General features: G+C 24.6%; 1 protein-coding gene across 2 annotated transcripts in view; it reads left to right on the top strand.

The window, feature by feature from the left end:
• LOC107166904 (diuretic hormone receptor-like) overlaps positions 1-14,383 on the top strand; it is a 48,619-nt gene extending 34,236 nt beyond the window's left edge. The window contains exons 7-12 of one of the 2 annotated variants that reach the window (XM_089227271.1): positions 27-107; positions 10,708-10,772; positions 10,850-10,984; positions 11,101-11,289; positions 12,460-12,617; positions 13,830-14,383. In XM_089227271.1, the coding sequence (XP_089083397.1) occupies positions 27-107; positions 10,708-10,772; positions 10,850-10,984; positions 11,101-11,289; positions 12,460-12,617; positions 13,830-14,043 (842 nt within the window). In that variant the 3' untranslated portion in view covers positions 14,044-14,383. Of the gene's footprint in view, positions 1-26; positions 108-10,707; positions 10,773-10,849; positions 10,985-11,100; positions 11,290-12,459; positions 12,618-13,804 lie in introns of both variants that reach the window. The other variant, XM_089227272.1, reaches the window with a different exon arrangement.
• The last annotated feature ends 218 nt before the right edge of the window (positions 14,384-14,601 follow it).

Genomic DNA, 14,601 nt, shown 5'->3' on the forward strand with positions numbered 1-14,601 from the left:
TTAATACTTAATTAATTTGTTTTCAGGGATGTATTTATTTATAATAGTCGTAGATACATTTTTTCCAGACAGAGTGCGGTTGCGAACATATATGGCTATCGGATGGGGTAAGTTTTTTGTTATATGTGTTATTAGTAAGTAAAATTAAAATTTCTTCGACAAGCAGTTTAATATACGTATTGTATAATATTGTCATATTTTTCTTGGAGATAATTGTATAAACATTTCTTCCGGTTAACTTTAAATACATTTTATTTTATTTTTGTTTTTTATGATATTTTATAATATTTCAATGTTGCCCATTCAGCTGTTAACAGATTTCAACCAACATGATAAAAACAACATTTTCACTTACTCATATTTAACTTCTTTTGCGTACAATAATATTCAAATTTACATACATCGGCAACTCTGTCGGTTTAATAACACCGTTAATGGTCACTTATCGATTATACATATATCGTAAGTTTCAATATAGAGTTTTATTTACGGGGAAAACAGGAAATTATTTTTGGTAAAATATTTTTTAAATCATGTTTTCGCAAACCACAGTTTCATGTATTCTACCTGCGCCACTAAAATTATATGCATCAGTACTTCAACTAAATTTATTTAAAATATGGTTTTATTGATTTTAATATTTTACGGGTGTCTTTAAAATTATGTACTCGGAATAAATTCAGTTAGCTAATTCAGACAACTACATAATATATAATATAGATTCTAGTGAGCATCGATTGAAACCATAAAAATAGTAAATTGATTTATAATATATTAGGTAACCTTTTTATTTTGATATTTACACTTAATGAATTGAGTTTAATAGGTATTTTATTGTGTATAGACTATATTATATTTATTGTATCGATTTAACTATTATGTATTTTGTTTTATTTTTATTAACCATTGGCTATTATGGTATGTTAATAAACTAATGTATAATATATATTTTATAATAAAGCTTGGTGACAATTAAAAACAAAATTAGCTCAGTAGATTCTGGACTATCTTTTAACATGTTTACTAAAATAAAATTCCAACCATAATATTATTAGGTAATTATTTAGGGGGATGGTAAACTTCGGCAAAATTTACCTTTTTCTAAAAGTCAATATGTAAGCTGCGGCAAAAAAAAAATTAAGATTATACAATCTGCGACAAAACCGATAAGATACATCATACAAACTGCGGCAATTTATTTTATATAGGTACTTTCTATATATGTATACTATATATAGTACATACCTATGTACGTATATCGTTAAATTAATTATGTGATGTTTCGTCTTGAGTACAAATTGGTAAGGTAAATCCAAATGTATTTTTAAACTCTAATAATAAGAGATACCAAAAGCTGCCACAACACGTAATACGTAATACGTATTATATTATTATTATTTTTTTTTTTTTTTTTGATTATACGAATATTATACGATTTTTTAAAATAATTTTTAATAATAATAATATTTTTTTAATTTTAAAATTGATTTTTTGATTATACGATTTTTAAAAATATTTTTTAACAATAACATACTTTTCAATATTTAAAAATTGGTTTTTCTTTATATTTAAGCCTTATACTCTAAGAGATACTTATAGCTGTCATAACACGTAATAGGTATTATACCTAATTAAACGATAAACGTGTATATAGATTATCGTAACGATACGTATACGTAGTATATATAGAAAGTATATAAAATACATTGCCGCAGTTTGTATGATGTATCTTATCGGTTTTGTCGCAGATTGTATAATCTTAATTTTTTTTTGCCGCAGCTTACACATCGACTTTTAGAAAAAGGTAAATTTTGCCGCAGTTTACATACAGCCATTATTTAAAATATACTAATAAATTGTACCCATACCCACACTACTTATATGTTATGTAAGACATAAATGTTAACTTGTTGATCAATTCATTAATGATAATTGTATTTATTGAATACAATATGTACCAATGAGAATATGTATTCATATGAGAATATGATAATATATTCTCTATTGTGTACAACAAAGTATTTTTAACTAAAAAACTACCCATATGTAGAACGTAACACTAAATATTAATCTTCATAAAAATTAACGCTATAATTTAATAATATTGTAGATTAGTGTAAATGTTTAATACAAAAACTAAGTTTAGCTTTGCACCCAATTCAATATTGATTTTTGTGTTTTGAATGTTTTAAAATGTTCTAATTAGTCCGAGCAGATAGTAAATTTTGCAAAATTAAAGTATTATATCAAATTAATAGCGAAGTATGATGATGAACAATGCTGTGAAGAGTTTCAGACTATATAGTCGTATTACCAAAATATTTTTATGTTTACGTTGACTGTGGTATTTGATTTAGGTTTGTTGCTGTTTATATTAGTGTTGTCACTCGAGACCGGCTGTGTTGTATGGGTATTAAGAGTTCTAATTAGTTGTGATTCAAAGCTTTAGTAAGTTGGTTTAAAAGTTGAATTTAAGTTATTAGGTTTACCTTCCAATATTATTATACATACTATATAAATAGGGAAATGTGATAAGCTTGGAGAAAATCCATAATATTATACTTAATATATATATATCTGTGTAAGTGTGTGTGTAGTCTATGTCTAGAGTAATTTTTTAAGCATACTCACCTCCATATTTCCCTTTAATAGTACATTTATTCGAATTCTGATTTTTAGAAACCATATTTTGAAATTTTCGATATTTGTTGTACTACGCAAGGTAGTAATACTAGGTATACTATATTATATGTATTTTGAACGCAATCTAATTATTCACTTTAGCTAGTACATTAACCATATTTTCTACATAATTTTTTTTTTTTTATAGAAAACAATTATAATTTCACTAAGAGTTAAGGTATGGTATTACAAAGCTAATTGAAACATGATCAAATGAACTGTGATATTCGATTTTAATTATAGCAAGATCTGACTTTTGTCACAACTATGAACAATTAACCGATTGACAGTAAGAATTCTAAATATTTCGAAACGTAAGAACCATAAGATAGTAATTTAATTTATATCGCATTTTATCCATGATTAGAATATTGACTTATAAGATAACGCTATCCGTTTGTTTTCTCTGTCTTACAAACGTACGACATATTAAATTTTGATAGTGTGCTGTTAGGTTTGATATTATACTGAATTGACTTATTTTCAAAAATATTGATCAAACAATTATCTAAGGTTGAGCATCGACAATTTGTTCAATATTTTAATTTTTAATCAATAAATTGATATACTATGAAATATCGCGTTATATAGTAAACGTTTATGGTATCTTACTTGAAAATGGTATTGAATAATACCAGACGGTTAAACACAGATTATGCTCTCATCTAAAAGTTTTTATAATAGGTCAATTCATTCAATATTAAAACTAACAACACACTATTGGAACTAGGTAGTGAAAAAAATTTGCGATGTATTAAGTATGTAAGATGTAGACAACAAATGTACGGGTAGTGTCCTCTTAAGTGTCTGATTAATATATTAATCAATTAATATTATTCGTTTTGTCATAATTTTTTGCCAATTGTCACTTGAAATAATTAGTCTCATCACTATGCTTTTAATTTTTATGCAAGAGAAAAATATTATTATCGTTATTATTTACATATATATAGACTTTTTTTTTTTATACATCAAACCAAATCGTGTATTTTACTATAGATTTTTATTCATAAATTCGTAATGACCAATTATTTAGAATAGCATATTCAAATATTTTCTTTTATTTTTTTCTTTTTGATGTGAATTCATTATTGTTCATACCAATTAACACAAAAAAACATAACTAATAGAAAATATTGAGATTGGTACGGAACCAAAATATATATTTATGTGTTAAATGCCTGAATTTTTGAATTTTATGATTTGAATTACTGTTTCATATTTAGGACAATCAATTTGTATTTTGTACATGATATGTAATAGAAAATTTCATTCATACCTTCAAAAAAAGGTTGTTGTTTGGTAATTTATTTTACTTATAGTAATATTGTAGTTTGAATTAATTTTTGTCGAAAATATCACATTATATTACATTAATTATATAAATAATGACTACAAAAGTGTATATTTATATCATAATAATATACAATTTGGGCATGGCAGAAACGATTGCCCACTAGAAATTCTGCCAAAACACACACACACGTGTACCAAAAGCATACTCAACTTAAAACCCTACCGTACCCTCCCTAAAACCAATGGCCTATGTTGCCGCGGGTTAACTAAAGAAAAAATATATATACAATTCATATTATATTATGTTATATATCATATATTTAATAATATAAATGTTTGTATAAAATATAAGTAATATCTTAAAATTAAGTAAAATAAAAAATGTTATTTTGTACATTAGCATGTAATAATATAAATTAAAGTTCCCATGAATAATATTTTTTAAATGCAAATAAATAACTAAAATCGTTATTTTTTGTTAAAATCGAACTTCAACTTATTTGGCTTTACTGTAAACTTTTTTGAATTTTCCGTCATAAAGATAATTACTATACATAATAATCTATGAAATAATTTGAAATATTTTGATTTTACTACTTTTATGAAAATTCGAACTTTTTAAACGCTTAAAAATAATATTATTTGAGTATAGAAAGCGAATGAGGTGATTTACGTTTTACTCTCAAACTTTTTCACTTTAAAACAAATATTAGAATATAAAAAAATTAAAAACAATCTAAATTTAATGGAATTTTTTTTTAAATTATAGCATCTTTACTAAATAATTATAACATGAATATTTAAATTCTTATTAACTATTCATTTTTTAGTTAAAACAAAAAAGGAAAATAGTTTTTCTCAGAAACTGGTTTTCTGTAATAATTTTTGATTTTCCTGGTCATTTTAAAAAATAATGTGAATTCTTACATCTTAAATGTATCAACTATATCCAATTTTTTTCTTGAATCCACACTCAAAGTTAAGGATTGAGCCATGTTTCCTAATATAAAAGATGTAAACAATTAACAAACACATAAAAAACACACTTAATTGTAAAACCTTATCAACCGGATCAGAATCTAAAATCGCTCAAATTATCTCTATTGTAAAAATATAAAAAGTAATAAAACTACAAAATAAAATATAAAAATTGTAAATAATATAGTTGTTAATAATGCAATCTTAATCCAATGAAATAAAATTTTTTTAACCCGATGGACTATGTCGTCGAAGGTATATTTCGTTTAATAAAAAAAAAAAAAAGTAATAAAATATCTGTGTGTGATAATATGATGTTATAAACAGATGTTATATGGAAATATATGGAGAAAAAAATGATAGTCTTGTTGGTAAATTTTATATTGCATTACCACTTCAACATTATCCGTGGATGTTTTAAAATCAATCATGTCAATATTATGTTTGTTGACATGAATATTTTTTTAATTAAATGATAATAATTTAAATGTTCAAATTATTAGTTATATAATATTCTGTATATTATGATAATTAACAAATTCAAAATTATTAATATTAAATACGTTAATGTCTATAGTCTATGTAACATTTAGATAAATTATGTTATTAAGTGAGTGGGATACCGAATTAATCATATTATTTAATTTAATGACCAAAAAATATTAAAAAAGTAAACATTTAAGTCTGAATGATTAAGCATATCTATAATAATAAATTATATTGACATCTCACAAGAATTGTATCATAGAGATTATTGATGAAGTTATTCAATATTATATATACCTACTGGATTAAATAGGCTACCTCAGGGAAGTATTTCATAAGAAAACAACTGTCTGAGGTAATTTTTTTAACTTTTATTATACCTTATCTTTCTTATATCCTAAATTCTGAATTTAATTAACCGTTCAATATTATTGAATAATAATTGCATTTATATTTAGGTAATAATAAATACTCTATTAATACTTTAAACTGAAAACAATTAGCCACAATCATTCTTATATAAAATATAAATATAATGTATTAATATAACTTAACCTTTTATGAATAATCACTTACTATATGTGATCGTCAGTGTAATTTTAATTTATAGTTATTTATAACTTCATTAAATGGTTGAAATTAAACTTTATACATTATTTAATAATTTAATTTTAATATGTTTTCAATGTATTCATTCTATCATTCCATAACATGAAAAGGTTAATCGTTGTGTGGTCCATATTTTAAAACAAAACATTTGATTATATTATGAGATGTGCTTAATATCGAATTAAAACAACAACGTTATTAGTATTTAGTAGGTAATTAATTGCATTTTTGTTTTTTGTAAAGTCTTTTGAAGACTGAAATATTACATTTTGTTAATTAAAATACAAATTAGCTATTATAAGCACTCAAGATTTATGATAAGAAAAAGAAATAAACTTAAAGATAGTTTGATTTTAATAATTTTATACTAATAATTTGTTATCCAATATTTCATATTCTAAATGTTCCCATGACCTTATAAATGTGATTGTCTCGTTATTTATTGTCAGTTATATAAAGACAGACAAAATATGTTCGTCATCCTGCAATATATTTTCCTTGTAGCTAGTTTTCTACAAAAAATATTTGTGGTTGGGTATATAGCGAAAACTAAAAAGTAGGAGTAGATTTTGTTTTTTCTTGGACATTTGGATTTTTATAAATAATTAAGTTATAGAAATCACAGTTGTAATATACCTAGTACCTATGCATGAAATATAATTATAGAAATTTGTGAAACAGTGTGAATTAATCGTATGGTTAACTTTAGATATTTAAATGATACCGAACTACTAAGTAAACTAAATACGTTTTTTAATCTAGAAATACGAGTATAATATTAAAGGTATCGCGAAAAATTGTTACTTATTTAAAATTCATGTTTTTTTTTTTCTTAACATATTTAAATATTATATTTGTTATACAATGAACCAGTAGTTTTTACAACCCTATAGAGTACACATCTGGAATTAAATCATAATTTATCATTATTTTGCTTTAGATTAAAATTTCTAATTTTTGAGGCTTCTTATTTTTTACTTAGGTACTTAAGGGCTTTGTGAACTAAAAAATTTGAGAATCGATTCTAAATACAATAGTTAAGGCATATTTTATTAATAATTCAATATTTTTTTTAACTTTTTAATCTTATAAAAGTATAATTTAAAAAAATGTATGTATAAATAACTGTAATTAATGATCTTTGTCACCGATGTTTGTAAGAACAATAAAAAAAAAAAAATTATAATTTCTCGTTTTATTTTTAATGTGAAATTTATATTTTGCAGTCTTCATAAATTGTTACTTTTTACATATTCCTCACTGTTACTCGTATAAAAACAACACATGTACCTTACTTATTCAAATTATATTGATCATAAATCTGATAAAAATCAATTTTGCTGAAAAAATAAATAATAACTTTTAGTTTTAACATAATGTTCATACGCATAATAACGGTTTGTTTTATGTGAAAGCAAGTGTATTTATAAAACAGTATTTCCAGAATTAAATATTTAACTAAAACAATTAAATTTCAATAATCAATCACATACCTATATCTGTATTAATAATTAGTCTCAGATCCTTTCAAACTATATTTATAAGGTATTATATTATTTCTAGGTTAAAACGTACTCTATATATTTTAGTTTTTTGATTTACAAGTAAAAATAAATGATTTTTGAATAAAAATGGATTGCTTGGTCATTTTATAATACTTAAATAAAAAAGAGATTAAAAGAATTTTATTATTTTGATGATTATTCTCAAAAAAATACTTTTAAAAACAAAGATTTGAATTGATGAATTATTATTTAATTTTGAACTACATATTCCAGAATTAATATGTTCAATAGCTGAAAAAGTTCCTCCAAAATCTTAAAAAAAATTAATACGTCATTATATTGGTTTAATGTTGATAGATGTGGTAGTTTTTATATATTCTAATGAAACAATCCAATATGCTCAATGGTAGTGTTATATTTTAGAATTTTCTGAAGTTTTTAGATAAGCAAAAAGATACCATATGAAGAATAAATTTAAAGGAACGAATTACGAGTATAAGCGCTGTAAGCGCAATTAGTGGTAGGGAGACTGAGACTCTCTACGTACCACTAATTTAACTCCTAGTCGTATTAACAGTGGACGATAATTCCTTCTCGTGAATTTTACTTCAATTTTCGATCGTGCCAATTTTTCCATTTTGAGTATATTACTTAATTTCTAAATTTATATTTATATCCTAAAATGTATAGGTTTAAGTCTAAGTATACAACTGATGCATTTTGTTAACAGAAACTATATATACTTAGATATTTAAAATTAAGTAAAATATTAAAATTTTCTATTCTATTGTTTGAACCTTCATTATATAAATATATTACAATAAAAATTTAATAACAATATTTGATGCGTCTAAGAAATTGTCCTATTATATGCAGGGCAAAACTAATTTACTTAATTATTTTATAATGTATATATTAATATATATTATTAGTTTTTCTACTTAATTAGTATTCTAAAATGAAAAAAGGGTTATTAAAAAAAACTATCTAGTATTTTATTTTTCTCAAGTTGAAAATTATTATTTTTACTATTATTTATTTTTTTTTTTTTTTATGCCATTGGAGTTTAAAATGTTTTACAGTTGTTTTTTTAAGAACAAATAAATTAAAATATAAACAAGTTTAATATTATTTAAAAAACGAACTTATTTTCTGAGAGTGGGTTACATATTGATATTTGTTGCAGCATTATAAAATCCATTAAACTTTAAAATGAATATTCAATTTTTATATAAAAAATGACAACAAATTACCCACCCATTAGTAAAATAAATATTTGTTGGTTTGTATAAAGCTTGCATACTTTATTAGATACTTTTTACATTTTAAAACCAAAATTTAATTAGTGATCCAATCATAAAATGTAAAACAACTTGTATAAGTATAATTAATTTATTGTTATGCACCTGTGACTTGTAAGTAGAGTAAGACACGATGGTAAATTAATAATAATAAATAATAATATTGTTTTTTATATTAAAATCATTTGCGGTGTAATTAGGTAAGTCATCGTGTTATTGTAGCTTGTAGACTATTATTAAGTGTTTAATTAAATATTAATGTCTTAAAAAAACAATTCAGTGCAATTTATTTTTGTAAATTACTAGCTGATCTTGCCTGACATTGTTCGAGCAAAATTAAATAATAACAGTGGATTTACCGATTTAAATTCCGTTAAATTTAAACTACACATTTTGTTAAAATATAGATTTCAATAAATTTATTAAGTATAATACTATTACATTAAAGAGTTTTAAAATTTTTAGTATCAAAATTATTATTGATAATAGTTTATTAATTTATTGTCATTTCTATGGTTCTATATTTTTATTTTCATAATTTGCTTATCATTTAATTATAATATCACATTGTTCATTTCCTATGATTTATTGTATTTATATTTGTGGACTAGTATGTGATAAAAATTACATATTACAATATTGGAATTTAAATATCTGTGTATCTGAAAAGTGGTATTCAAAATATAAGTAAAGTTTGCGATGGGTGGGGGGTGTGGAGGTCAAACCCCCTACGGGTCTGTGTTAAGTAATTGTGCACTTGGAACGCAGTTTTTAAACCGTTGGATTGAGCGTCTCCACATAATTTTACCCAATTCGAGCACTGATAATAATATATTCTAACAAAGAGGTAATCAACTTTTAAATCGTTAGCGACCTACAGTTTAGTTTCCCCTAATATATCGTAATATTGTTTGAACACTCGTTAATGAGTCCCGAAGCGCGTTCCGTTATCGGTGCATGACATCTGTTTGCGCAGAATACTCTTTGCAATCAATTTATCACCTCCTGAATTACGTTGGTTTATGACACGTGACAAATTATTGTACGCAGATACTTTTGAGAGTATTAGGCTAAACTGCTAAAATATAGGTCGTAAGGCATAGGCGTAACTAGAGGTTTATTATTATTACATTTTTTGGGCGGGGGAGGGGCTATACATCTTTATTTTGCGTTTTCCAATAACAATGTTCAATAACTTCAATGTATTTTACAATTAGGAATAATAATTTTTTTACAGCAAACCTACCTCATATTTTACTATATGTATATTTTATACACCATACAATTTTAACTTTTACACTAAAAACAACATCAGAATAAAAACAAACAAGCTAAAATATATGGATATATTTATAAAAAAATCTTATTGATAATTAATTATCTAAGCAAGTAAACATATGACCTTAAGTTTAAAATTTAAATATATTTATGGTATAAAATTTAAACAAATAATAGGCCAATAGTACTCCTGGTACGAAATTCCTAGGATATTTGTACCACCCGGTATGACATTTTAAGAGGTATATAATTCCTAGGAAAATCATACCGGGGTATAAAATTTCTAGGATTTATCCCCGGATTTGACATTTTAGGAGATATAGATATCCTAGGAATATTATAGGAGGGGGGTATACATTTCCTAAGTTTTTCATACCCCCGTGGAGGTATTATTATCCTAGGAAATCAGTACCGGGGTTACTAATAACCTAGGAAAATCGTACCTCCTGGGGGTATGATTCACCTGTTACACCGGCTGACATATACAATGGCTAATTGTTAAGATGATAATATAATATATTAACCTACAACAGTACAACTCGAGTATATTATTAATGCATTTTACATTTTAGGAATACCATTGATCATTATTTCCACGTGGTGCGTCACAAAACTTTTAGTGCCGACTAAAAACGACGTAAGTTATCATTGAACACGTGCACTTAAAACATATAATAATAATTATGATAAAAGTTGACGCTCTTTTTTTATTAGCTAGATTTGTATAACCAGATCACATACGAAAGATACTGTCCTTTAATGGCATCATATGTAGACGATTGGATATACCAGTCACCGATAGTCATCGTTTTGCTGATCAATTCTACATTCCTTGTAAAAATTATGCGGGTAATTAATTTTGACAAAATCAAAAGTCCATAGATATTTTAAGGTCTATGTAATATAGTCAAACGTCATACTATTATTATATTATGATGTTCATTTTTGTCACCGGTTTTCATAAGGTACTGATAACAAAAATAAGGTCCACCAAATCCGCAGAAACGCACAACTACAAAAAGGCCACCAAAGCTCTTTTAGTGTTAATACCACTACTGGGCATCACTTTTTGTTTGGATATGATCAATCCCAGTTCCACGGGGCTACTGGTCAATATTTACAAATTTAGCAAAGTTGTAATCATCAGCACACAGGTGAGTACTATTTTTATAATCATACATCTGCAATATGTATAATATTTGGTTACAACTTACAACCCAATTGAGTACGACTTACCTTTTTGCCTTTAATTATAACCTGATATCGAATATATTTTGTTTAATACAACAACTCTCATAGGGGGGGGGGGGGGGGGGGTACGGCAATAGAACAAATATTTTGATCTAGAGGTAGATGAGATTTATGGGGTGGGAGAAGTTCCGATAGTCCCATAGGTTGAATTGCATACTATTAACTATTTAGACTACAACATAAAAATAAATAAATAAATAAATAAAATTTATAATTACTGTACAATATTACAATATTCAAATTAAATGTGTTTTAATCAGTTTAAAAAAATTCGAACTATGTAATGGTTACTTAAACATTTTTAACACTTTTTTGATTTGTATAACCATAAATCTATATAATTCCATGATATTTAACATTTATAATAAATTATTTAAAAAAAAAAAAATGACTAATGACTATTAAACATTTAAGATAAATTCCTCAACAAATTTTTATTTGTAATTTTTGATATTTTTATTTATCATGTACTTTTAGATTTGATAGACCAAAATATTTATCGTTAAAATACTGTAAATTAACATGCTTTCATCTTTATTTCAACTTTTATCTTCATTAAAATTTACTACATATTTTGTTGTACGTTAAGAGGTACAGAATAGTTAATAAAATTAGTTGATACTTACTGGCTAATAGGCTCATTTTTTATTCTATATGAATAAGTATCTATTTAAAACTGTAAAATTTGACAACATCGTACTAAAATATAATTAATTTAACGTGTGGAATATTGTTACGAAAAGTTTCATCGATAAACACTGTTACCATAATATGCCATGTTAGATATTAGATATTGGTTTTTGGGTGCTAATTCCCCAGAACTGCAATAGCCACTCAATGAATTGCGTGCATATCCACGTAAAAATTAATCGGGATACGGGTAACTTTAATTTGAATAATACTAACTTCTCCAAAAATTCAATCAAATGCCCACTTATGCTCTACGCATGAACATATTTCACCTCAAATACAAATATTTTATGTTTGAATCTGTTCTTATACAATATTTATTAATCATATTTGAATACCTATCAACTATACAAATGATTATTGTGTATCGTTTTATTTGTTAGGGGTTTACCGTCTCGTTACTGTATTGTTTCTTTAACAATGAAGTTCAAAACACATTAAAATACCACATTACTAGATGGCAGACAAAACGGAAATTTCTTGCTTCGAGAAAAAAATATGGTCGATCTTGGATGTCGGTAAAACAAAACAATATAATATGGTACGTTTATTGATAAATTATTAAACTAAATAAATATTTGTCTTTTATCTATATAATAATTACATAGGTAGGTAATTAAAAGATTTTATATTGTTTGTCGATACAATCTATGTAGATTGTAGATGATATTTTACTAGATTGCCTACTTAGTTAAATATTATGCATTATTTGAATTTCCATATAAATATTTCAAATATTAACTGAAAACTATTAGAATATTTTTGTTTAAAAATAATTATTTAAATTTAAAATCTTTTATACCACAAAACAATATGTTATTACCATCATAAATACTGTTGCCATTATATTATGTATGTATCTCTACGAGTCAACTAATTCTCTTTAACTTAACAAGAGGCAACAAATCATATTACCAAGTGTTGAAGGGAGGTGTTATTTTAGTTAAAATTATGTTTCAGTAATTCTATATACATAAAGATTCTTCAGTAAAAAGTTTTAAACATATAAAAAATTACATTTAATTAGAATAATATAGAGTCATAATTGATTTAAAATTTTATGTTCAAAAAGTGATTTATATATTTGCCATAATTTCGCTCCTTCTTAAAAATCATACCGTTTAGTAACATTAAAACGTTTGGTAACAAACTCTTAAAAACCAACTAAATTTGTAAAAATCAAAATTTATGATAAGTTAATCGAAGATACAATTATGAATAAAATGTATTCTTACACTGACTTAAAAAAAAAATCAATTTTTATAAACTAATAAGACCTATTTTTTTTTCCTTTTTGAATGATGCAACATTTTATGAAAAATCCAACTTATTAAAATCAAATTTCAAAAGAGTAGTTAGTTGTAACAGTTATAAAATATAAATTTTGAATACCTATTTAATATTTTTATAGTGTTGCAGAGTGGCATTGATAACCACAAAATAATTTGTTCATCTATTAATTAAAAATAATAGCAAGAAAAATTTTTTTTTTAATTATGTAAGAAAAAGCTATTTCCAAATGCTATACCTTAGATTTCAATAGATAAAATTTCTCCAAACATTTGAAACTATGATTATTTTTTTTTTTTTTACTAACCAAAGTTACTTATTGTAACTATATAATCTTAATATTATAATGTCATAGCTACTGTGTTTAAGTGATGAAATTACAGGTTTTGACCAGAATAGCTATTTAAAACCAATCATCAATAATAATTATTGTTGTAGTAATAAATTTGAATTGAATACACAGTGATCATCAGCTGGACCCCAAAGAACTGATGCCATGGATACCAGCAAACAACGTTAGATCGTCTTCTTGCGTCAGCAATGGAACAACTACCTCCGCGTTGTCAAATATGAGACTGCCTCAGGATACATCTATTGAAATACCACTGGATCCAGAACAACAATCTCTGTATAAAGATAATAATAATAAAGTCGTTATATCGAGTTTAATTGTATAACATGATAAGCGCATACCTAGAATATATCAATATTATATATTATTTTATTTATGACACGTGTTATATTCACACTAGATATATAGATATATAAAATCTGTGATTACCTATAATGCGAGTAATATGTAAATATTGTTGTACCTAGTTAGTTTTTAGAATTAAAATTATTATTATTATTATTATTATTACTGCCACAGAGTGAAATATAATATATTAATAATGTAAAGTGTTTTAACACGTCGAGAAATGTTGATATTATTATATTCAAGTCCGTATTTTTTTTATTTTTTCATTATTTTTAATTTTGACTGCTATTTAGTTTCAATAAAATGTCGATATCCTATTTCTGAGTGAAGTAAAATCATTTTATTATTATTATATAACAGCTGTGTTTTTGTAAAATTCATATTATTTTTTTTACGATAATATTTTGTTAACTCGCCATGTATTTTAATGTGGTCCTCGATTCTGGATACTGCAAGGTATAAGTATATATATCATCATAAAAAGTTTTAATTAATTAATAGTTTAAGGCTACCTAACTATTTTTATATTAAAAAT

The sequence above is a fragment of the Diuraphis noxia genome, unplaced genomic scaffold (assembly GCF_037042655.1).
Source record: "Diuraphis noxia isolate RWA-SAM2 unplaced genomic scaffold, SU_Dnox_SAM2 contig0004, whole genome shotgun sequence".
Classification (NCBI taxonomy): Eukaryota; Metazoa; Arthropoda; class Insecta; order Hemiptera; family Aphididae; genus Diuraphis; species Diuraphis noxia.